We start from the raw sequence: 26,301 nt of genomic DNA on the forward strand, positions 1-26,301 counted from the left end.
TTTCACGTGGACTTTTGAAGCAATCCTACAAACAAGTTTGAGTCACGCACACACATGCTACTACATAACTGATTACAGTTGGAATTTGGAAAGCCACTCCTTCACAAAAGTCAAACCATACAGTTACAAAACATATTACATCAGCACTTACAATTTTTGCTCTGACTGTTAAACAACTAGTGTTTGGAAGTAACTAGTTACAAAGTTACAAGTAACAGTTACTTTTTATTTAGGAATTCTAACTGTAAGTATCTACTTTTAAAAGTAAGTACCTGTAACGTTAACAACGGTAACAGAGTTACTTTTTGCAGTAGGGAAATTGCTGGCAAGGAAGCTATGCTTTGTTGCATGCTAAATTTAGAACATCCACGCTTTACTGTAATTCATTTCTAATTGTATGTGAAAACTCCATTGTTTTTGGTAGACTGCTGCGTTCGTTTGGAATGTGGTTGTCCAGCTAGGAAAAAGTCATTGTTGAGGGAGTGGATCTTTGGATCTTGTTGAACTTGGAATGGAGGAGAAAGAAATAGGTGCAAGTGGAATTAATGACACCATATTCAAAATACGGTGGTCAGCATACAAATGATTTTTTAATTATAATCGTTCAAGCAAAGCTGACTGTGTTTTTCATCATTTATTAGCAGTAATAATGTAAATATATGAATACATATTATGTACTAGAAACATAAGTAAAACATGGAAGTCTTCATGATCATTGATTGTGTGTAACGTTTACACAAATCAATGATCATTAACAGTACGTTACTGTTACAGTAACTGTAAAAGAAACTCAGTTACTTTCAAAGTACCAGTAACAATAACTGAGTAACTTTTTTAATGAGTGACTGTAACTCAGTTACTTGTAAAAAGTAACTTACGGAACCTGTAAGTTCAAAATTGTGCATACTTTCTGGTACTGTTGTAGTACTTTGCAATCGCTGACACATTCTACTGTGAGTTGTTGTTACCCTAGATGATTACTAAGAAATTTATGCCTTGAATACTACTTCTATGGAATTGGTACATAATTGCCGCACTTGACTATAGAAGTATATACAAGTACTTTTACTGTTCAAACCATCCCGTCACAAGGATATTTTCTGTGGTACGTGGCGAAAAAGCTCCATTTGAAAAAACTTCAATCAGCACAAATGTGTAGTATTTATTCTTACTTCATATTACGTATCCCCATGAAGAGTAGCCAATAAAGAACTTCCATATTGAGATAAAATGCACAAAAAGAATGTTCTCGAAGATAAATTTGCTAAACTTAGGAACGTTAATAATGATTATATATAATTATATAAGATATAAAATTTAAAAAAAAACTGAAGACAGTTGAAACTAACTTAGATACAGTGGAACCTCGATTTTACGTTATCCAGGAGATCAAGCTGAAAAAAATTAATACGCGGGAAATGTACAATCTTGGAAAATTTCTAAACAATTTGCTATGTTGGGACCACCAAGATTAAATGAAAAATGAAGGAAAATGTAAAATCGAGGAACTTAAATCGGGGTTCCACTGTAATTATTACTTGCAAATTTTAATTTAATATATAAATTTGGGAGAGGGCAAGAGCTTACCTTTGCCCCCGCCAGGTTACGTCTATGCTTACATTCACACATAGTGAACATAAATTTTTAATATTGTAGCTTGAAACATATTGTACTTCAGGCTTTGTGCTAAATACACAAGCATTTTTAATAAGATTTACTTTTAATGTCATTTTATGCAAATGATTTTTTTATCACCCTGTGTCTGAACCGCCCATCCCAATTTTTCCATCAGCCATTAGTACACACTCTGAGCTACCTACATATAAAATTGGGGGGAAATTGAAGGGGGGGCATTGCATGAAATTGATTGATGCATTAATCTGAAACGTTATTTAAATGAAAGATTATATTATTCTGAAGAAAATGAAACTAATTCGAAGTTTCTACGGCAAACCCGAGGGAAGATACGATCGTTTATAACCTAATGCGTGTCATTCAAAGTGGAGCCGCATGCGGCGTAAACAGAGATCTTAAAAAGCGCGTAACTTCTGATCCCCTTTACCAATTTTAATAAAGTTGTCATTTTTGTAATCACCATCAAACGTTCTATAAGCATACCGAATTTAATCAAAATCGGGGATGGTGGGTGACATTTTCACAAAATTCTGGATGATTTGACATGGAATGACCCGATATAGAGTCGCTTGCAATAATGCTTTGTGTGTGTCGATGGTCTCAATGAGTATTTATCGAATTGATAAAAGACCGGTGCATGTAGTACCGTGCAATGAAAGCATATTAGGGGATGTGAGAGTAATTCTGTGCATTAGACGATTTGTGGGGTTAATTATGCTCTATTCATTAAAAAAATACGAAATGTACTGGCAACATTGGTCGTGTCAGAGTCCAGTACCAGGTGCGCCGATATCTGGCGATGATATTCAATTAATTTCCAGATGAATATAAGATTTGAAATTTATCTTGCCATTTTAGAGAGTGAAAAGTTCTAAATATGCGAGATTTTACAATCGAATCCGGGTCATTTTGTTTTCAGGTGGGCGATGTTAACAAATAAAGTTAACACACAGCAGCTAAAGAATCACTGGCATCGATACTAGTTTTTTGCCCCCTCCAGATATAAATAAGTTTAAGTTTCCCTTTAGATCTGCCACCCAGACCCCTTCCCATTTATTAAATTAAATTAAATAAAAATGCCGTGTTATAGTGGTTAGTGTATGGTGAAATAAAGCTGGAGGTCTTAGGTTGAGATCTCGTTTTTTGTATTTGTTTCTGACCTTAACTAATCATCCACCTTTGTCATGGATCTCTGGTCCCCGCAGTGTTAATTTGTAATATTTCGAGTTTAAAGCTTAATAACAATTTATTATTTATGCTTTAAAAGGTTAATTGAAACTGTAAAGTAGGAATCGAACGCTTTCACCGTGCCTTTACCAGGAACCGATTGGGGGATTCCTTGATTACAAAGTGGCTTGCTTTACTACTATGTTATACCTTATTGTTGTATTTGAAATATTTACACAAAAACAGATATGTAAACGATAAATGTCATTTTAAATATGCTTGACTGAGAATTATAAAAAAAAGTTTAAAAAAACAAAGAGGTCAATAAAAGGGTTTATAAGAAAACATGTCAAGAATTGTTATTAGAGAATATAGTTTCATACGTAAGTATATTTATATTAACAGATTATCACTTAAAAATTATATAACAAATTGCAGATACTACAATGATTTTTGTCAATCTGTGTACAAGGAACTTCTGTTACTACAAGAATCATGATTTTCACAACAAAATAAAATTTTAGAACTGGAAAAGATGGATCAGTGTAATTTCAGTTAATGCACGCTAACTTATTTCAGTAATTGTTTCTGTGTGTTCTGACGAATTTACCACACAGCTCCTTATGATAACAAAATAACCTTTCTAATGATATTAAAATTTCGAATTCTTATCATTTTGTGATCTAGACAATGCTCGAAGCGGGGTGGGGGCCAGGGGGTATACTATCTCCTCATCCTCAGTTAAGAATATTTCCATAAAGCTTTCCCCATAGGCATCTGCATAGGCATCCCCACCTACTGCATTGTCTTCCTGTTGCTCATACAATAATCTTCCCCTTCCACTAACAAACATAACCAATTTCTACTTGGAGCACTGGAGAGAGCAAAAAACAAATATACACTCATTATATTATTATATAAACTCTAATTACCTTTTGTTCTTTGAACCGCATTTCAAGATAGACTTAGATTTTAAAACCGTTTTAGTATGATCATTTCTATGGTAACGGTTAGCAGACAAGTATTGTTGGCATCTAAGAATAATGGAAATCAGATATTCAAAGCAGGACCAACTACTATCCGTGCGTGACAAAAATATTGAGCCCTCGGTTTATGCGCTTGTAAATTTGTACTCCGTGGAAGGAAAAAGGTCAAATATACCTCACTGGAAAGCTTAAAGTATCTACTTTTTAATAAACGTTATCTGAAATTTTTTCTTAACTTTGTTTTCTTGCTATAATGAAAAATTCACTGGAAAGTGTAGTTTTCCCTTCCAATTTTCACGAACTGGAAACTTAATACCACAGTTCATAATCGACTGTACATATAATTTTGAGATTTTGTTTACTTGAAGTTTGATTATTTTTGCAACTCTGTAGAAAAAATAAAATGCATATTTTTACTAGATACTTCAAAAATTGACATTTTAGGGAAACGTGCAAACTTGAAATGCATAATTACAAATTCAATGAAATTGCAAGAAACTGTTGACATAACGCATTCGATCAAATTCCAGAAGTTTGGCATGTGTACATCACATATCGTTCAAGATATTAATTATTCTTTCGCACTCCTAATATGGTAAACGGGTACATGACGTATGGCATAGTGCGGCCAATCTCAGACTCCGCGGGCAGCAGGCAACTTCCACAGCGTTGCCGCTTCGCTGCGAAAATCGGGCAAGTGCATTCCGTCTAGCCGATCCAAAGTATTGTCACAGCATAAAATAATGAATGAAATATTTATCATATTCCAAATGGAGTACTGCTGTACTGCAGGCTTATTTGTCCTATTTCTTCTAGCTTTTATTTTTATATGAACAGCTGCAACTCTTGTAATAAGCAAGGAGTTGTGGGTTCATTAAGAGAGACAAAAGAACTAAAAACATTAATAAATTTTCAATAAATATGAGTGAAAGGTAAAAGTATAAAATGCTGCTCATAATGAATTCTGTTGAACTGGATAATTAAAATAAATGTCGTGTATCTTTCTTCTCATCACACCTTGGAAAAACTCGCCAGATAAAATATTGGGTCGATGCAAATTTTTCTTGTTTCCTTGTGGCAAAAGAAAATTTCGGCATCTCTACAATGCTTTCCTTTGGCACCACATTGTTTCGGCTCATTTCCCGTGTCAAAGCTGCTTGGACGCGGAATTTAAAGGGCAAGCGGAGGCGCTTGGCAACGCTCTACATGCGTACTTAGCAACGATGTGAATTGCGCGGGAACCGGTTGCCAAGAAAAACAATTTTCTCTGATGTTTTCAATTCGCACAGTGTGCAAGAATGAGATATGAAAGTTTGATTTTTATTCCACTGCCATCATTTTGATATGCATTTCATGACCATTGGGCTGACAATTGCCGAGATTGCAACATCATAATTAATCATTAATTGTGACTGTTCAACAGATGATAGTACCATTATATTTGGCTGAGATATTTCCACATAAACAAGGTTCAATCACAAAAAAATCATATTTTTATACGAAGCTACACACAGTTGAATTCGACTTATGTAAAAAACACCCGAAGAAACTACACTTTTACGAACATTTTTGTCTGAATAGAAAACAGACAGAGATAAAATCACCTTTTGTTGCTTTTGTCTAAAAGCAGACACTTGTAGCTTTCCAATGAGGTATATTTGACTTTTTTCCTCCCACGGAGTACAATTTTTTAAGCACGCAAACCGAGAGCTCACTATTTTTATCACGGATAGTAGTTCATTGTGATAACAACAATGCAATTGTAAGACGTGTTGATTTAATAGCCCTTCATACCGCTTTTAGGCAAGTGTTTTCTCATGCCAGCTGTAGATACGGCCAAAGTGGTCGCGTTTTGTAGATGAAAGGGTCAGTTTATGCGCAGCGGTCCGTTTCATTTGCCGCCACGTTTTGACAAACATGCATGCCGTCGTGCACTAGAAAACGCATCAGCAAAAGTAGCAAAACATTTCCTAAGTGTATCAGCCACGCAGCTAGATATTTTAGCGCCCTAGGGAGAATTATGGTTTGGTGCCTACCCCTTCCTCCTTCACCCGCACTACCAAGCAACGATATTTTATGTGGGTTTTTCGATATTTTCTTCTTTGTGATATTTATATTCCACAAATTTTGAAATGAGGAAACAAACAAAAAAGAAAAAAAAACTCGTTAAAAATGATGTAGGTCTATTTCAAGATCCGTACTTTCCATTTCTGATTATGTCTGTATGTCTTTACACCCGTATACATTACCCATATGAATATTTATATTTATGTTACTGCGAGCAATAACTGTTGTGCATGTTTTAGATATAGCTTAATAGGAAGTGTAAGGATGGGAGTTACTGTTACATGTTTCTTTCATTGTTGCAGGGAATCATCGTGATGTGGACCAAGGAATATAGAGATTAGGTAAAACCATCCGAAGATTGCCGATCTTGCACGAACGCGTGACGTCACCGGAGAAGCAGTGAGCTCGGCTGGAACAGACGGCCCCTAGCATTTATATGGGAGATTGAGAGAGCGAAAGTATATTATTATTTTTAGGAGGGGGAAAATAATAATTGTCATCCTCCAAGATGGTATCGAGGCATCATTTTAATGATTAGTAACATAATTGAAAACGCGCTACTTTTAAAAGGGGGCAAAGTACATGTGAAAAAATGTATTTTGAAAATCCATGTTCCTGAAACTTTCTGACCGATGCGCTACAAAGAAAGTTGCGTGTTCTCCTTTAGAATTTCGTCATTTTACAAATCGTAATATAATTTTAACAAAAACGTGGCATGCTAAAGAAGAATTAAAGAGTTTAAAAAAATAATTGATTAATAGACTTAGTTTATTTTACTTCGCTTATCTGTCACATATGGCTAATCGTGATGATATGCGTGATGATATGATGGAATTGAAGAAAGGAAAGTAGACCCATGCCCGGGCGGGGATTCGAACCTGGGGGCCCTTGGCATCTTAAAGCGTTGTGCTAACCACTTCCCCACGGAGGTCAGCATTACAAGGAAATAAACAGAAAATGACAATCATATGGCATCTATGTTTTAATATGCGAGAAACATTTGCGAGGAGGTTATTGAAGTAACAAATAATTATTACAAGACGTTATGATGAAAATTATTAATATATCTGAAATATCGAGAGTTGACCTTGCAGTCTCTAAAAGTACTTTTAGGGTTACGCAAAACCTTTACTCAAAATTGCTAGTGTAAATTTATAAGCTATTAAAATTTAAAACTTATTCCTGTTCGAAAAGTGAAACTGCCAAGTCAAATTAATATTTCGTAGAAATACATATATTTGTCTTTCATGAGGCCAAGAGAGTATTTGGAGGGTCGCTGGCTTGGGAAGGCTATAGCCCCGGATCTCGATCTGCAAAGGGGCTTCCAGTGGGAAAACATTCCTATGAAAGAGTCCAGAAGAAGGGTCGAAATGATTTTTTTTAAATGGCTCAAGAATACAAAGATATAAGTGGATATTTGACAAGCCTAGTCTAAAACTTACAACTGAAGTCTTACGTGTGTGTGGGGGGGGGGGGGCTACGTGAGGTAACACAGTGGAATATGATTCACAATACTAAAATTAAAATAAATATGTGGGAACAATAGAAATCAAAATACGTTGTAGCTAGTGACAGCGCAATAGTAAAGATGGAGGGGTAAATCATATTTTCCAGGAGCAATCATTTTTATTATTGCGTTACATACGACACAAAAATGCATATTTTGGCTAAAACAGCATTCATTCATTTATTTATTTTGTCGTTTTACTGGGGGCAGATAAGAAAGAGAGAGAAATTGTCGAACGAGAATAGGGGGGCGTTCCTGCCCCCCCCCCTGTAGTGTGGTCATTGCCTATAGCTATGATGGAGAAGAATGCACCAATTACTACGCTATTAAATGAAACAGAAACTTTTAAAGCTTTTAATCAAATTATTTGTGAACTATGATTTAAATTTAGAGAGAGCACATACCTGTTTAATTGAATTTGAATGAGTTAACTTCTGAAGCCTGCCATTTCCGAGCCTTCTTCCGGTGTGACTGCACTGCCCTTTGAGCCCTAGCTGCTGCGTTCAGGTGGCGGAACGAGCAGAATACTGATTAAAGCAAATATGTGACAAATATATATAAAGAAAACAACGTGTTGAAGCTATTCACGGCGCCAAAGAAAAGACAGAAGAGAAACGTGGAGAGTGCAGTGATATTTTACGGGAAGCAGCAGGCACGTATCCAGGAATTCCTTTCGGGGCGGCGGCTGAACACCATTTTTTAAAGGGGTATCACAATTGTATGTTTAAGGCCAGTGGTGGCAATTGGGTTCCAAAATGGGGGGGTGGGGGGTGAACAAGGAGACAAGCATTAAGAGGCCATAGTGTGATAGTGTGGAGGCAAAAGTATGGGGAGCAACTATATCCTAAATCGTCGCCACTGTTTAAGGCTGTCATTTTAATCAAAACGTGAAATCGGGACATTTTCTACCACTCAACTCCTCTGTTTCCATGCATTAATATTGTGTGCCGGAACCATCTCAGTATGTGTGTTTGTCCATTTCTTCTCATCAGGCATCAAAACATCTATGTACCAGAAGTGTTTTTACGAAGGTGTTACACATGCACGGAATGCACAATCCACTCGACAACGCAAGATTCAAACTGTGTGCAGGGAACTGGAATCAGACAGTTCACGAATATTTCTCTCTCATTTGAGCCTGAACACCACTAATGTATCTTGTCCTCCCATGTTTGCAGCTCTTATAAAAGCCGAAACCCACCAAATTGTTCATATTCATGCCTAAGCACTTGCAAGTGTCCAAAATTGTCTGTTGAGTGTGTGTCGAACCCAGTAGCCTTAAACAAAAGTATTTTCTTATGCCATGAAATTCTCGGACTGCATACACAAAATTTGGTCCTGGCACAACCAAATCATCACTCAAAACTTTGATTTTCAGTTTGTCTGTGCAGCTTATTTCTTTTTTAATAAATCGCTCCAATGCCCAGCCCGATACTGCCGAAATATTCACTTTAGAGAGAGAGACCTTCGATCTCTTCGTCTTTCGACCCGAACTACTCGTAGCACTACTCGACGTTCCGCTGTCGTCAATGTATTTTGCTTTGGGAGCGAACTGGAACTAGTAGTAGACTTCGTTACTTTACGGTATTTAGTCCATTTCATTTTCGAATCACTAGAACTTATAAAGCAACCAATGGACACTGACTGATCACTAATCGACTGTATGAATTGTCACACTTACCTCTGAAGTCTCCACCTATTCTGTTGTACAGATCAACCGGGAAATTGAAGCCGCGTATTAATATCCTCATTATATTTGTAACATTCCAAATATAATATATTCAATTTGGGAATATTACTCGTACCTTTTGGTACGTCTATAGAGTTTTTTCGGAGAAAATAAACTCTCCACTGCATAATACGATAGCGCTACGGCGTTTGGATGGTGTTGCCATCTGTCGTAGATAAGCTAAACTATACTCTCCTCCCCCCCCCTTCCCCTTTTCTTGCACGATTCCCGATCGTCAATAGCACAGTTCGCATCCGGTCTTCGAAACAGCCACATACAGTCGACTAGCAGCGGAGCAGGATCGCCTTGCCTACACGCAATTCCTTCGCCCACGTATTGCAATGGTGAGATGGGAATACAACTTTAGAAGCCACGATTTCTAGACTCGTGAAAAGGCGCACGAATGCAGTTACGTGATCCAGACCATGTGCTTGCGATTGTGATAAGGACCATCAGAAGGATTGCATTAAGGTATAGTGGACGTTTATAGATTTCGATCCTGTTACCGACTTGCCCTTTTTGAACTGTACAATTACCCCCCTTTTTCTTATGCTTGTTGAGCGAGCTGTTTGTTTTTGGAGTTTCTTCTCCGACACATTACCCCCCCCCCTTTTTTTGGCTCTTGGATATAAATTAACGTGCCGAGTATATTGGTACAGTGCTTCGGATAGTGAACTCTAATAATTTACGCACGCATTTTTTGGAACTGATAACAATACCAAGTCAAAGTACGCCCAACACGAAGCGTTAGGCATTTTTACTCCAATATTTCGTGTAAAAGTCCAATACCAAAGAAAGAGCGATTAGCTGACTATTCTCATGCCTTTTGTAGTCTGAATAATCGATTGTGACAAAAGAAAATAAATTTGTTTTCCTTACGCAAGGAATTGCTGTATAGACCTTGTTGAAAGATAGGAAGCAACGGTTCAAATCGCGTTCGTCAAATGACACTGCTCGTTTTTGTAATTCTTCCCCTTTTCCCTCTTTATTAAGTCATATCCCCGGAACACCTTAAGCAGTAGCCTCAAAGCCATGCACAATATATATATATATATGTAATGTACATATGCATGATTGTACGTAGTTGTTAAGGATTCATTGTTATTGAAGAACACCTCCGTAGATTGTTCTCGGCATTGTGTTGCCTTTCGTTAAGTAGTACGGTTACGGGAACGTAGATTTTCAATTGGACTTGTTCCTTGTACTCGTTTTTGTAAAGAATAGTTTCCCTCTTAAAAAAAAAAAAAAAAAAAAAAAAGAGAGGTTGAGTGTCATGTAATAATATTTAACTTTCACGTTGTTATTAGGAAAATCAAGATAATCTAAAACTGTTGAAATAAAAGGAGGTTAAAATTGAAGTTTTACTCTTTTATCTTTTCTTGTTTGCTTCTGTCCCGTTAGTTAAATCGAGCACAATGAAAGAATGCAATATATACATATATATATATATGTTTTTGAATAAGAACAAGGATACTGTCCTTGAATAGTTAAAACCTTGTACACCTTTTTGACTGTTCTCCCCCCCCCTTTTTCTTCTTTTGAAGATTAGAGTGAATACTGAATTATGCATGCCTGTTTAATCAATTAGTATTAAGAGGGTTAATTGTGAGTAAGTTTTTTTTTTGTGTCGTCATTTGTTACAGGAAAATTTCTGTTGACAGCATAAATAAGCAAAGTAGTAATTGGAACGGAATCTTCGTGATTTTCGACCGTTCCTCGGATTCCTGCGTTTAGCGGAACATGCCGTTGCCTTTCTGTTAGTGGTTTACATGTTTGGAACATATTTGACCAACAGAAACGTAGCGTCGGAAGGTGTTTGTGACCCTTGCATGGAGTAGACGCTAACAAGGGTATATTTACCACGCGCTTCCATTAACTTATACATTAACGTACCGGGTTAGTTAGTTGCCTTAACCAGGCAAGCGTCACATATTCTAGAACGTTTCGCAGATATCACGATTCGTAAATATTGCCAGTAGTTCGACTCCTTCTCTTTTTCAAGAACGTTCCCTCTCGCGCTTTCCAGAGATTAAAAAATTACAATGAATCCGAATCGCTGCGGCGCTACCTTTGTTGTGCAGCTTCCAAATGCTGACAAGTCTCTTCTACATAGTGTTCAAGTTTGCTACGACAACACCGAAAGCGTAAGAAAAGTTTACGTGCAATATTATCAACAACAGGGTTATAGAACATTCTCCGTCTTGCCTTGATAAGTATATCTCTCCTAAAATTATCGTCACATTATTCAAGAAGACAAAAACCTAATTTTATCTAGTGTAAAATGAAAACTTTCCTGGTTAGGGAGTCCACGAGTTACGATCCCCACCTTGGATACGCGCTATAAACAATAACAGGGTCCGTAGAACATTCTCCGTCTTGCCTCGATAATTATTTATCTCCTTAAATTATCGTCACATTATTCAAGAAGACCTAAACCTAATTTTATCTCGTGTAAACTGAAAAATTTCCTGGGGGAGGGGGCTCGAGACACCTGATGCCCACCTTGGATACGCACTATTAACAATAACAGGGTTATAGAACATTCTCCGTCTTGTCTCGATAATTATTCCTCTCCTTAAATTATCGTCACATTATTCAAGAAGTCAAATCCCCTAATTTTATCAGTGTAAACTGTAAAATTTCCTTGGGGAGCGGGGGGAGGGGGCGTCGAACCACCTGATCCCTACCTTGGATACGCGCTATTAACAATAACAGGCTTATAGAACATTCTCCGTCTTGCCTAGATAATTATCTCTCGCAAATTATCACCATATTATTCAAGAAGCCAAAAACTTAATTTTACCTAGCGTAAACTGAAAATTTTCTGAAGGGGGTCTTGAGCCCACTGATTCCCACCTTGGATACGAGCTGTTACCAATAACAGAGTTATAGAATATTCTCCGTCTTGCCTCGATAATTATTTTTCTCCTTAAATTAACGTCACATTATTTTATTTGACACCACAAGAAACAAAAAATCTCATTTTATCTAGTGTAAACCGAAAACTTTCGGGGGGCTTGAGCCCCCCTTGGATACGTGCCTGGGAAGCAGTCACGTTTATTACACCCTTACATTTACATACAATATTATAAAGTTCTGCTTTTAGATCTCGCACAATGCCTTTTTCACAAAAATGGGCAATCTCGCATTTTTTATATCAATCAAGCTGTGATATTTTAGTTTTCTTCCGTTAGTTTTCTGATAATAGTTTCCACAGCTTTCCATAGCATTTAGGCATGATTTCAGTTGACAAGAACAAAATAATCTTATTTCAAAACATAGAGCAAAAAGAAATCCAACGCGCTTAAGTTAAAACTCCCTTACATTGGAAGCCTGGAGAGAACAAAACAGGGGTTCCTTCGTAACACGATTCCTTGAAAACCACTTTACACATTTGAATCAACTTTTTGATAAATTGATTAGAAAGGATGAATCTTAAGAGTAAAAGTTGTAACTTTTCCCTTGCTACTATATTTTAGAAGATATTCGTTGTCAAATTTCTCAATATTTGCATAAGGAACCAGCCTTTTCCGTGCCGAGTGTTTCGATGGTGACGTCATGCATCCACGGACAACTGCGCATACGATCTGCGCCGCCGAACGAGCACCCCCTGATGTGGACAGCAGTTGAAATTTCGTACGTCGTGGAGGCGTTTTTCAGTAGCAGAAGCTCCATCATTACAGCACAAAGACGTTTCGACATAATTTCCAGAAACGGGTAGCACCATCCCGAAAGGTCATACTGCGTGCAGTTCACAACTTTCGTGAGACCGCAAATGCCAACAAGATACGGTCCCCTGGGAGACCTCGATCGTCTCGTAGTGCAATAAACATTGAACGTGTGTCCAAATGGACCTAAGTCCAAAGAAGTCAACTCAGCGATTGTGTCAGCAACTTCATATTCCACGGACTAGTGTGCGGCGAATCCTCAAAAAGGACTTAGAACTGTATCCGTACAAGCTACAGGTGGTGCATAAATTGTTCGACCAAGATAAGGTTCACAGAATCACATTCTGTAATTTGTTAATCAGCCAAGGTGATGACTTTGTGCAACACTTGATCACGTCAGATGAAGCACATTTCCACCTGAGTGTGTATGTTAATAAACAAAACTGTCGATTCTGGGCAAGATAAAATCCGCAACTGTTACATGAAAAGCCATTGCACAGTGCCAAGGTTACTGTGTGGTGTGCAGTGAGTTATGTCTGTGTGATAGGCCCCTATTTTTTTGAGGACGAACAGAATGACACCGTCACAGTCACCGCTGAGCGGTACAACACGATGCTAAGAACATTCTTGGCTTAAGGGACATGTAGCTGCAGCCGGATGGTGCCACTATTTATACAGCAGTAGTGTCAATGACATCCCTTCGACGACACTTCCCGGGATGGCTCATCTCGTGATTCAGCCATCCAGATCACCCGATCTAACTCCACCGGACTACTTCCTGTGGGGTTACCTAAAGAACAAGGTGTACACCACAAGGCCCACTGCCATCAATGAACTGAAGGACAACATCCGAAGGGAGATAGCGGCCATCCCAGCTGAAACCCTGCGCAAAACTATACTGAACATGACTGTTAGAGCCAAAGAATGTTCTCGTCAAGGTGGTGTTCATCTCAGGGATGTAATCTTCAACCACTGAACACAGTGCAAAACTCCTTTGGCAGTGTTTTCCATATATTTGGTAATAAATGTTGCTTCCTACATGCTCCACATATGCATTTGAAATGTGTCCCATCAATATGGTCCACCCTATATATTATATGCGTGTGCGGGAGGGGGGAGTGCATGCTTCATCACGTGCATTGCCTTTTAATTGTGTCCGTGACTGTACAAAAGTATTCACATCCAAAATTGTCCATCTTCGTGTTCAATCACTTTATTGTACGGAATGTGACGTTGTACACAAAGCAATACGAATCGTCAGCATGAGCACTACTAACATGATTCAGTCCTGTAAAACAAACATAGGACGTAAAAGCTTTGCTCGCAGTAACTTGAATGAAAAGTTCACGACAAAGCCAAGTAGCTTGCACGCGTCACCACAACTTTCTTCATGCCGGATATCAGCGCCACCAGCCCTCAATTATATACGTACGCTGTTTGATTATTAATAATGATGCCTTACGGCTTTGCGTACATGTGCAGTGATGCCACTTTTAACTCTTTTGTGGAGCGTGTGGTCGTACAACTTCCGATGTTCTTGGTTCCAGTGCAGTAGCTTTGATTGATTGGTTGATTTGCTTATTTTAAGTCGCTTTTCTGCCATTTTTGGCTAATCGCGACAATGAGGATGAGTGATGATATGATGAAATTGATGAAGGGACATTCATAAAGGAACGCCCATGTTCAATGACTTACCGGCATAGAATTACTACGTAACGCCAGAAATACTGGAAAACTATAAGCTGAAAAAACTACTAAGTGATTGTTAGGTAGAAATTATTACACATTTTAATGTCAACAATGTGCCACATTCCAATTTGTTTAAAATATTTGAATTTCTTTCCTGTTTACCTGTACCTAATGCTAGTACCTAGTGTTTTCGTATCAATAGTTTGTAAACAAGTGTCAAGAACGCTCTTTCAGTACAAACTTTGAAAACTATGTTGATTGATAACGTGAATTTTATACGTTACAAAATGTCATTTCAAAATAAGGATATAGTGAAAAAAATATTTTCATCACGAAAATGTCAATGAATGTTAATTAATTAGTTTTCAAACATAAGTATTCATAATGAAATAGTTTACATTTTGTCGTCAAGTGTTCTGATCCTGAAAAATGACAAGTTCAGTGTTATTGAGAGACGAAGAGATAAGTGGGAAGCCGACCCTTGTTTACGAAAGTCTTTATCACAATAAATAATGCTTGTCTATTTTGTGTGATTGGATTAATAATGTAATGGACTGGCGGATCTACGTATGTTGTTGTAAGGGTTTTAAAATATTGTATATACATTTCGTACATAAAGAATGTTTGAAAGACTTTAATAACGCTGAATTTTTAATTCAACGATTTCCTGTAGTAGCTATATAAATGATTAATAAACGAATGTAAATTAATAAAATAATGTATTGAACTTTGCGTTGCTTAGGAAATAAAATTGATACAAGTAAACCCGCGTAAAATCATTTCAAATAAGTTTTATAAAAGTAGTTTGTTAAGCAAATATAATTTTGTTATTTCTGGACGCGGCGAGTTTGACACTCTGGATTGAGTTTAACATTTGAGTTTCAGGCAGGAGATGAACGCAGATCCAAGTTCCTAAACACACGCGAACGCGGCGGAATTGACACACTGACTTGCAGGAAAACAAGTGAAGGAAACTCTGACATATGTCACTGAGGGAATGAACCGATAGGACGCCTCGGCGGAAATAACGACACCAACTTATCCACATATTCACGAACAAATCGTATGCAGTATATGATTACAAGCACAGTCGTAACTTAGTGGAGGCACTCGCCCCCCTTAAGTTCCCAAGTTTATGAAAATTCATGTGTTAGGGGTATTTTTTAAACCCAGAAACCTGAGATTCATGTTCTTCTCCCTTACAAAGTTGCGCCTTAAGTTACTCTGCTGATTATAAACAATAATTTTAAATTTGATTCGACTCTTCCATAGAAGGTTGGATCGCGAGTGAGACGAGGAAAATTTTGAAACCTATTTCTTGTTAACTGACAATAACTTTAACCAAGTGGCAGCGATTATGGGTAGGGTGGTGGGGCAGCTGCCCACCCACCTTTTTGCCACTTTTGCCCTCGCATTATGCTAAACCTTATGTACACCCAACGGCGTAAGAAAGAGAAGGCGAATTGTCCACCACCATTTTAATTCGGTCTGTATCACACATTGTGATGACAATGAATTGAAATAATGACGTCAATAAGCAGAGAACAATGCCTGCTTCGAATCAACATAGTTTCATTCCTTAAAACAACACAGGATGTAGAATAAAAAGTAATTAAATGCGTATTATTTAATTTATAAATAATATATTATTTTCTAAACATATAATTATCGTGGCTGTTCAATGGTTCTGGTACAAGAAAATAAAGGAAATTTGAAAACATTTTTAATGTGTTAAACTCAGAACTATTCGAATACTTCTGACCAGTATCGGCGATTGGGTGCCAAAACTGAGGAAGGGGCAAGGACAGTTATTTTATCTTGGTAGACAATCATTAAGAGGCCATAGTACGGGGTAAAAAAGGTAAAGAAATTGGCAACTGCTCCACAGGCCCCCCAAATAACTGCCACTTGGTCCCTCCCTCAAGAAAAATCTGGGTACGGGCCTGTTTGTGACTGTGTTTCAGATTGTCAGGTCCGGGGGAGGGTGATTTGTCTGTCGGTCAGTATAATTTTTTTCCCGTTACTTTGGACCATAATATTGCAACTGTACACGTGTACGTTTAGCTTCAAATGCCATACTATCATAGCATTGGTGGTCACATCTAATGCTTCAACACATTACGCCGATTACCGTGGCGGAGTGGTTAGCACAGCGCGCTACGATTCCAGGTGTCCCGAGTTCGAATCCTGTCCTGGAAATGGGTGTTCGTTGGAAGTGTCCCTTCATCAATTTCATCATATCATCACTCCTCTACGTCGTCTTGTAATCAAGGGGTCCCGGTTTCCATACCCGGTGGAGGCACATACTGGTTCGAATCCCACTTTAAACTGTAGGCCCAGTCCCAATTAGCCTTACTGTGCATAAAGTGGACTTAAAACACCAAATCAATCAATGAATCATCACTCATCCTCATCTCCGGCGCTCACCCAGCGTCGTATAAACTGGGTGGTAAAGGCGGCCAGGGACGTGGTGCTGATCATATCACCCCCACCTTCTGCCGTGATCAAGAAAGTGGGGGTGCCTAGTTCCACACCCCCTATACGCCTTCATGGCGTGGTGCAAAGCACAGGGGAGCAATTTAGTATTTTAATACTCATCGTCACGATTAACTAAATGTGGCACAAGAGTGAGGTAAAATAACCGAATTCAATCCATCCAACTGCATTTCGGACCTTCTCATTGTTTTATGTTTTCGGATCTGTCCCCTCCCCCCCCACCCCCACACACACACTCAAAAAGTTCTGGGTACGGGCCTGCCTGGAATTGCCCTCTGGTCTAGGTGCATTGCAGTGTATTTAGTTTTTTCTGGGTTATTTTACGTCGCTTTTCTGCCACTTTAGCTTAATCGCGACGATGAGGAAGGGACACAGTGGACCACTTACTTAACTCGCTCAGTCAACTAGCCGGATATACTGTAGTTCGACTTAAGCAGCTCCAATCCCGACAGGATGCGAAATAATTGAAAACTAGGGGTGGAGAGGCACACACACACACACACACACACACACACATAGGCGCCGACACTTTCTGCCCCCACAAAATTCACGTAGGACACATTTTATGTATATTTACATAAATAAAGTATTGTTTACGCTGATCTTACCCCCCAAAAAATTTACCTTGCCCGAAAAATATATCTTAAGTTGGAGCCTCTTCACACATTTTCCCCTAATAAGAAAAAAATGAAGTATAAAAATTTACATTTTTTAAATTTGTCACAAAATTACTCAAAAACCATTGCGAGTATTTAAAACATGAAGAGGAGCAAATTTGTAGAGTAATGTTGGCACTGAAATTACAATAAAAAAAGAACGTCCCGATATGCCCACTAGTTTACGAGATATGAATGATTTACTGAAACACTGCATATTGAATATTCATGGGGGCGTAGGGTGGGGAAGCTCCAGGGGAAGGCAAAATAAATCTCTTGTGATGGTCTAACAATACACCAAAATTCAGCTTTCCTCTAATTACTTCCGATAAAAATCCTTCCGTTTACTGATCTAACACCAAGGGCGCACCAAGATTTTTTCTCTGAAGGGTAGTCACAGAAACTTTTATTATTAATATTATTATTATTAATATTATTATTATTAATATTATTATTATTATTATTATTATTGCTATTTGCAGAAATCTCTATCTATTGTTGTTGTTGTTTTTGTTGTTATTATTATTAGTATTATTATTACAATACTATTACTACCACTAGTACTACTTATGTTTTTTTTAAATTACATACATTTGTAATTTCCAAACTCTGTATATCTACTCATATATACAATTTGCATAACTGTATACTTAACATTAATAAATGTAGAACAAAAATCTGTTTTTTATAGTTAGATAATCTGTAAAATAGACTGTAAGCTTAAATGTTATCCTATTTGAAATAATAATAACAATAATAATAGTTGCTGTAACTTATAGCCTGTAAGTCACAGAAAACAATACTTTTTGTTATAAAATATCGCTACAATTTCACCATTCGAATTACATTAACTCTCTCCAGAAATCTCAGGAGGGCAAGTTCCCCCCTGCCCCCTGGACCCTTGCGGGCACCCATGGCTAACACTACGTACTATGTGTTTGATTCCGATGTCATCCTGAGTCGAGTATGTTTGAAGTCAAAAAGTAATTGCTTATCTTTTGTTGAACAGACTCCCCCTCCCCCCACCCGGAAATTTTTGGTGCGGGACAAGATTATTGGTGGGGGAAATCCCGCCCACTAAGGTTTCGCACCATGAATCCCGATTAGTTTACCTGTCCATTAAGTGAAGCTCAAGAAAAGAACTTTGCCTTGCAGCAAGGCCGGGGGAATACTCTTTCGCAAATAGATTTGGCAACGTCGTATTTGAAACAGGTGTTGCATGTTGCCCATTGCATTTGAATCGTAGTCTTCAGAAGATCAAGTCGGTGAAATGGGGCTCGTCTTCCTTGTTCTGTGGTGGATATTGTTGGGAACCTTTTTCTCTCGTAAGTATGTACAACAGTTTCCATGTATGATCGTAAAGGGAGGAGTGTTTGTTTTAGTCAGTCCCATATTTTGACATATTTTCCTATATTTGGCGGCTTTTTCGTCGGGTCAGGGGGGCGATTATGCCTCCACCAACAACCCCTTTGGACGCGCCATTGCCTATTATCTATATCTTCAATTCGTAAATCATTTTCATTAAGGATTTATTTAATGAGGCACAAGAAGCAGCGTAAAATAACGAAAATAGAAGTAAGTATTTGCTTATTTAAATTCTCTCGCATAGCTCTTTAAGTTGGGACAATGGCGATGAATGATGATTATATGAAATTATAAACTATACACTCAGTCGTGACCTAAACTCGCATCTCTCGGTAGCGAAATATTGATTTGGGCACTGAACATGTTAAGCAATCCCCCCCTTACCGGTTGGCGTAATGATAACGTTTAGGGGCATGCATATTTCGTTTTTAACGAAAAAACGAAATTTCATAAAACACATTGTAGTGTTAATTTTTCATGTTTTTGAAAGGTGTGAGATGCATTTTGTGACCATATTTTGTCACGAAATAATGCGAAATGAACTGCAAAAAGCGAAATTAACTCTTAAACACGAAATTCAGGGTTTATTCACCGACGCGACACCTTCTGAGGTCTGAATTATCCTGAGAGTTATGCAATTCCCGGAAAAATGATTAAGTCTGCTGTTAATATTGGAGAAGCAAAAATGGACTCCTTTACACAGAAATAAACTTAATACTCTGATAACTACGTAAATGTGCTATTAGAAGTGAAATGTTAATTCTGTGGAATAAGTGTAGTTTTTAAATCAAATTTAGGATTATATTCACAATTTTAAAAGCAATATGTCTTTTTATATACAACTTTTCATCCATTTTTTCACCGCTATAACACCGATATTTTATTTTATTTACCGCTTTTGAACCCGAAATTGACTCCGTTTTTGTACCGAAATTTTGCTTTTCTATTTACCAGAAATATGTGCCTCTAATAACGTTGTCTCATTGAAATCAAAGGGTTTGGGTTCGTTCCCGGTGGAGGAATATTGAATTGTGGTATGAGTTTGGTCAACAGAAAACCAGAAAGAAGATTCTAGATCCGCCTATGATTGATAGATTTATTGATTTAGTTTATTTTACTTCGCGTTTTGTGCCTCTTGGCTAATTTGCGAAGATGGGGATGAGTGATGAAATGATGAAATTGATGAATGGACATTCACAAACAACCAAGCCCGACCGGGATTCGAACCCGGGACCCTTGGCGTCGCAGCGCGATGTGCTAACCACTCGGCCACAGGGTCGGGCTATGAATGATAGAATAGTTCCCCATTACTCTACAGTTCAATGGAGTAGTCAGTAACAAACAATATGAAATTTAGAATTATAAATACGTATATTTCAAGTTCAATGTCAGAGTCCAAAATATTTTCTATCTTTTTCGTAAATATTGTTAAGTCCAAGACAATAATTCATTATGACATTTTTAAAAAATCTACCGATGGTGGAATTTTTATATATTATATCGTTTGTCCAACGTTCTGGTCAAAGATATCAAACAACCCTTTAATGAATTTCTTGGGTAGAGAGTTTGCTTTGGATAGAAATGTAAGTTCACTTTATGCCCAGATAAGCTAATCGCGACTAGACCTACAGTTTGAAGTGGGATCAGAACTACTGTGCAATGTTCCTCCAGTGAGTATCGAACCAGGGATCTTTTGATCGCAAGGTGGAGACCAGTACAGGTCCTAAGTGGATGCGGGGCCTGAGGCATACAATATACGCGGGGGGCTATAAAAAAAGTTTTTCAGAGGTCTGAAAAAATCAGAGATTTTTGTTGCTTAATCTGAAGTACAGGTGTCGCATATAATCACAACATCCACATTATTACAATAATAAACAATTAATTTCGTATTATTATCTAAGAACAATAAGGATAACATATTGAAGGTTAAAAATCGAGAATTATGGGAGACTTATAAAAGTTTCTAAATTAGTGCATCAATTCTTTTCGAATGTGCCACTGGAGCGACGTTCATTGTATGTAATTACAAAACTGGGTAAGCTATATCCAATATCAAACTATATTTAACCTATCAAAGTGTCAATTTTAAATAATATCCAATAATATGTTCTGTCTTGTGCACGTTTTTGTGTGTTCCCTTCTTCAATTCATCACAAACCATGGTCTATTAATAATTGACATCAACACATAAACAAGGGGTTGAAATATGTTTTGGAAAGTAACTTTGAATTGTGACAAGGCTTTGGTAACAGGGTTTTGGGGGCTAATTGTCTAACTGTAAAAGTTGTACAATGGGTTGATGTTGGGTGGCCTAATTCACTTCCAAAAGAGTTTCAAAATACTGTGATCTTACATTATTATAGAAGGAAGAATGAAATAACCATGAACAAAGGATGCCTTATGTGGGGAAGACGTATAATAATTCCGAAAGAATGCAGGGAAACAGTGTTGAAGCTGTTACATGCAGAACATGTAGGTACACCTAAAGTGAAGATGAGAGCTAGAGAATTCTACTGGTGGCCTTTAATAGACGAGGATCTTGACAGATTGGGAAATCAATGTATAGAATGCAATAGTTTTCAAAGAAGTACATCCAGAAACAAATATATCAGATGCAAGCAAACAGAGATTCCTTTTCAGAGAATACTTGTTGATTTTTTTGAATACGGAAGAAGGAAATTTTTACTATTCATTGATATTTGCTCTAGATGAACAGAAATATGGCAGGTGCGATCGACAAATGGAGAAGAAACTATAGAATGTTTAAACATAAATTTACAGATATTTGGTTATCCTTCTGTTATTGTGTCAGATAATGGACCACCTTTCAGGAGTAATCAATTTGAGAAATTTTGTGAAAAGCATGAAATAAGATTGATACATTCACCGCCTTGGAATCCGGAAAGTAACGGTTTAGCGGGAAGGTGGGTGCAGACAATTAGATGCTTATTAAGATAAAAATATTTTCAAAGTAGAAATGAGGGACGTAGAATTGACTGAAAAAAAAATGATGGATAGTATTTTATACTATCTAAGATTTTCGAAGTGGCAACATGTCACGGACGCTCGCAATGGCAGTGCCAATATGCCAAGGCGACGTAACTTCCGGTCGGACGTCAGTTTGTATCCCCAAACATACTATGGGCTATCACATTACCAACGTGTAGATTAGATTTGTTGTTTTTTAAGTCCACTTTATGCACAGTAAGGCTAATTGAGACTGGACCTACAGTTTAAAGTGGGATCCACCAACGTGTAGACAATGAGGCACAGGCGAAGAAAAACGCACAACCCCTGATCGGTCGCACGGCAGCTGCTTAACTGGACGCGACGAACGTCTCGACGCTACTGTCAACTCAACCTCTTTCACAGCGAGCACGGCTCTGCTCGTCTTACTTACCTGCGAGACTTACTATGGCCGTTACGCGCGCTTATTCACGCATAAGGGTTGACCTTAGCTTTATGTAAGACGCAATTCATCTGCGTAATATATATATGTATGTTCTTATAACTATAACTGTGTATTATTTCACTCTCCACTATAGATAGCCTTTCAGTAACACACACACAGAGCTGCAAATTATGGTAATCCTAGCCTGCCTCCGTCTTCCAATACCTTAGGTTCTAATTTTACCTCGGCTAAAAATCAGACGGCTAAATGGGATACTCTGACCCCTGTCAGGTACAGGCTTGGTGAACAAAGCATTATGAGAACTTAAGGGAAGTGTTGGTGAATCATGAAATAAATGAACGACTTCTCTCAAATTTTAAGATTGGTAATTGCATCTTCTGGGAGGTTACTTTGGTCTTTCTTTTCATTCATTTTTATCCAGGAGATTGTTTATTTCCAATACATACGAAAGCTTACATTACACTCAGATACAATTTACAATCCATGAATATCCTTAATTTTAAAAAAAAAATACAGAATCCTCTGTTCGTTCATATTCGATTCGATGAATCCAGAATTCTAATTTGCTGCACGTCTCCATGTGAAAAATCCAAATATGTATATGTTTGCAGGGAATAGTTAGTTACGTGTGTATGGGTGTCGCTAGGAGGAAGCCGTACCTGGGAAGAGAACCCTGTCGTTTTTGCAACCGTAGACGAAGCTTACGGCCTACCATTCAGTAGCAGACAAAAACTTTCGTACGTGCCCCTTCCTACAGTATTGCGACCAAAATGTGTCACGAGTATCGATGTCAATACGGGCAGGATTTAAGCAGAATAGAATCTACGGGCTCCACCGAGTACTTGGGATCGAGAAACGTTAGAAGGCAGAGCTTGCATCAAGATACACGCCAATGATAACATTTTCCATTGAAAAACTAGATACATTGCATTACATGTCTAGTCTTGCTTACTTGCCCAAATAAGTCTGCGTTGAATAAATTTTGAAGAAGGCCAAAATAAAGTTCGAAGATCTGAAATTCTATCATTTATCCGTAAGAATGAGAACATATGGGTCAACAGTGACAAATACATGTCCAATAGGTAGGTGTCATTAACCTCGAAGGATTTCGGCCAATCCTAACCTGTCGTCCTATAACATTATAAATTTCGAAGTATAAATGTGCTTGGCGAAATACAGGTATCTTTATTCCCAAGTGTCATTAGATGTTTATATCGTAGAGCCGACGCTGATGGAATGCGTGCAAACTAAGCTCCGCATTTACTTATATACCTTTTTCAATCGATGCTCACTTGTTAAGCATTACGTAATTTGCATAGCGTGACTCGCGACATTTCCAAAAACTAAATACTAATCAATGTCTATATTCACAATCTCAATATCAAAGTTGAACTAATTTCCACGTTGCAGCAAAACCAAATAAAATTGTATAAGGGGAACGATTCATATTTGTTAATAAAGACTAAACTTGAATCATTGCCCGTTGCAACTTGAACCTTATTGAATACATTAAACTTAAAAGAACAGATTCGATCTTCCCATTGTTGCTAAACGAAATCTATGTCAATCTAAATCATAAACATTTTTCTGTCGTGAAAGAACACAGATTTACATATCCAATATTAAAGATTCGGTCAGAAAATTAACATATGGATTATTACATTAGGCCGCGTTTACACTTATTGTTACAATAAAGGAAATATTAGTGGATTATAAGCCAAGTAATAACCTTTCTATTTATCAAAAATTATGAAATATAAAGTATTACAAATAAGAAATATTAATAATCAAATAATAAGAACCAACTAATATAAAATAATCCAGAATAATTAACGGCACGTGGATATGAGCCGTGAGGTTCATATCAATCGAACGTAAGGCGCCCCTTAAATATTGCTTCAGTTTTTTAGGAAAAAATGCTTCCAATTTAAGGCGCACACATGTGCATAATACCGATACTTTAAGAAAACAATACCGTAATATTTCATTTACAATATTGTTATTTATTGTTCACAACGCTACCATTGCCATTACAACTTGAACATGAACAGCACACTACACTATATTACACTACTAGCTCCTGTCCAGTCTTACGGCGGGCGACCTACATGCTGGCAAGTGAATTGGGGAGGGGAAGCGACCAATCCAGCGCAATGGGAAACACAGCAGCCTTTAGAACGAGGTGCTCGCATCACCTCCTCCCGCGATGTCGTAACTCCGCTGTTTTCTGGTTGGTCTCCAGCATATTCCGCGCTCCCCACTTCCCTTGCCAGCATCTAGACCAGACAAGAGCTATGATATATATATATACGATACATACATACATACATACACATATTTACGGCTTTAATGAGCAAAAATAATATATCCTTATTTTCAAAATACTTTTAGTGTTACTGTTAAAGATCACGTTCATTGTAGATATGTGTTTATTTAATACCTTCATAATCAAATAAAAATAACAGTAATTGCTTCATGGTTATTATGTTATTAAGCAGCAACTTCAATTAATTCTTGTCTAAATTATATCCAATCATTTTAAAACAAATAGCCACGCACCCGGTGGAGGCACGTAGTGGTTTGGATCGCATTTTAAACTGTAGGTCCAGTCCCGATTAGCCTTTCTGTGCATAAGGTGGACTTTACCGGTTTGGTGCCCCGAGCAGTCGCCAGGGTCGTCCGGCCCTGGATATACTTGCTATCAGATATTAAAAATTAAGTCCCTAAATAACGTCAACAAATTAATATATTCACAATTACACCATGTTAATATTTCACACTCAAGCTGGCGTTTTCACGCACACACTCTCTCACATAAACCACACATGTGTATTTATTCAGAGCCAGTGATCCGAACGCTCTATTTTAAAAGTAGCTGCTCTACAGCGACAACTGCATTTACTTAAAAGTAGCTCGCTACGCTACTCCTATTTGCTACTCGCTACCTTTGCGCTACTTCTACATAAAACACTTAAAACAATCATATCGATATTCAAAACAAGGCCCTAGTATGATAGTTGTACTTACAGTCCGCCAATGGAGACGAAACCCTCTGGGATGGACTATTCCAAACGCGAGAGGGGAAGCAGGTAGAAGCACGTGTAAACAATGCTGCGGCATTTCGTTTGAATGCGTTCGCTTCTTAATTTATTTTCGCTTGCTGTGTTGTGTTGTGTTTGTGATTTGTGATGACTCTTACACCTGGTAACAAACCGTTTCGAAGTGGAACTGGACGTAATTGTTTTTTGTGACCGAGAAGCCAAAACGGTGAAGTTTTGATTCATTGTTATCACCCCCATTTGCCACTGAACACGTCCAGTTGGCGCATGCGCACTTCCGTCCATGGTCTCAGCTAACGTAGCCAGACAGTAATGGCAAATAGAGTCTGTTATTTATTATCATGATTCTCACGATCTTAAATTTTGATAGCGGTGCTTTTTCAGTTACTTTTTCTTACAATAGCGTTTGAGAATAACGTAGTTATGTAAGCAGCACATGAATTCAAATTTGATATATGAGTACTGCAATTAGGGCGTTACCACAATCAATGATTACAACTATACACAAATAAAATTTGGGAGGATTTTTTATGTTTATACGTCAACATGTCAGTATTTTGAAAGAAATAAAAAAACTCCAAGTCTGTTAAAATAATGTATAACCTGTACGGATTTTCTCTTCTTGTGTATCATCTTGGACTTTCATTTACTTTTTTAAAAAATGGCATTGAAATTGCTGAAAAAAATTTGTTTGAAAGCAATCGAATGTGATTTTAGAATCATTTCAAGTTTTCTGATGACAACGTTACACAGTGCCTTTCGTACACTGATTTTATTGTCTCTTAAACTTTTTTTTCGATGTATGAGATTGAATCCTGTTATGAGGCTTTATTCAGACACACTAATGGGGAAAGATCCATATAGA

General features: G+C 37.6%; 1 protein-coding gene across 1 annotated transcript in view; it reads left to right on the forward strand.

The window, feature by feature from the left end:
- The first annotated feature begins 13,477 nt into the window (after positions 1-13,477).
- Positions 13,478-26,301, forward strand: part of LOC146004145 (mast/stem cell growth factor receptor kita-like) — an 82,664-nt gene continuing 69,840 nt past the window's right edge. Inside the window, exons 1-2 of the mRNA XM_083142809.1 lie at positions 13,478-13,669; positions 18,847-18,925. Of these exons, the coding sequence (XP_082998935.1) occupies positions 13,478-13,669; positions 18,847-18,925 (271 nt within the window). The remainder of the gene's footprint in view (positions 13,670-18,846; positions 18,926-26,301) is intronic.

Source organism: Lepisma saccharinum, chromosome 21 (genome assembly GCF_977018435.1).
Source record: "Lepisma saccharinum chromosome 21, izLepSacc3.1, whole genome shotgun sequence".
NCBI classification, from domain to species: Eukaryota; Metazoa; Arthropoda; class Insecta; order Zygentoma; family Lepismatidae; genus Lepisma; species Lepisma saccharinum.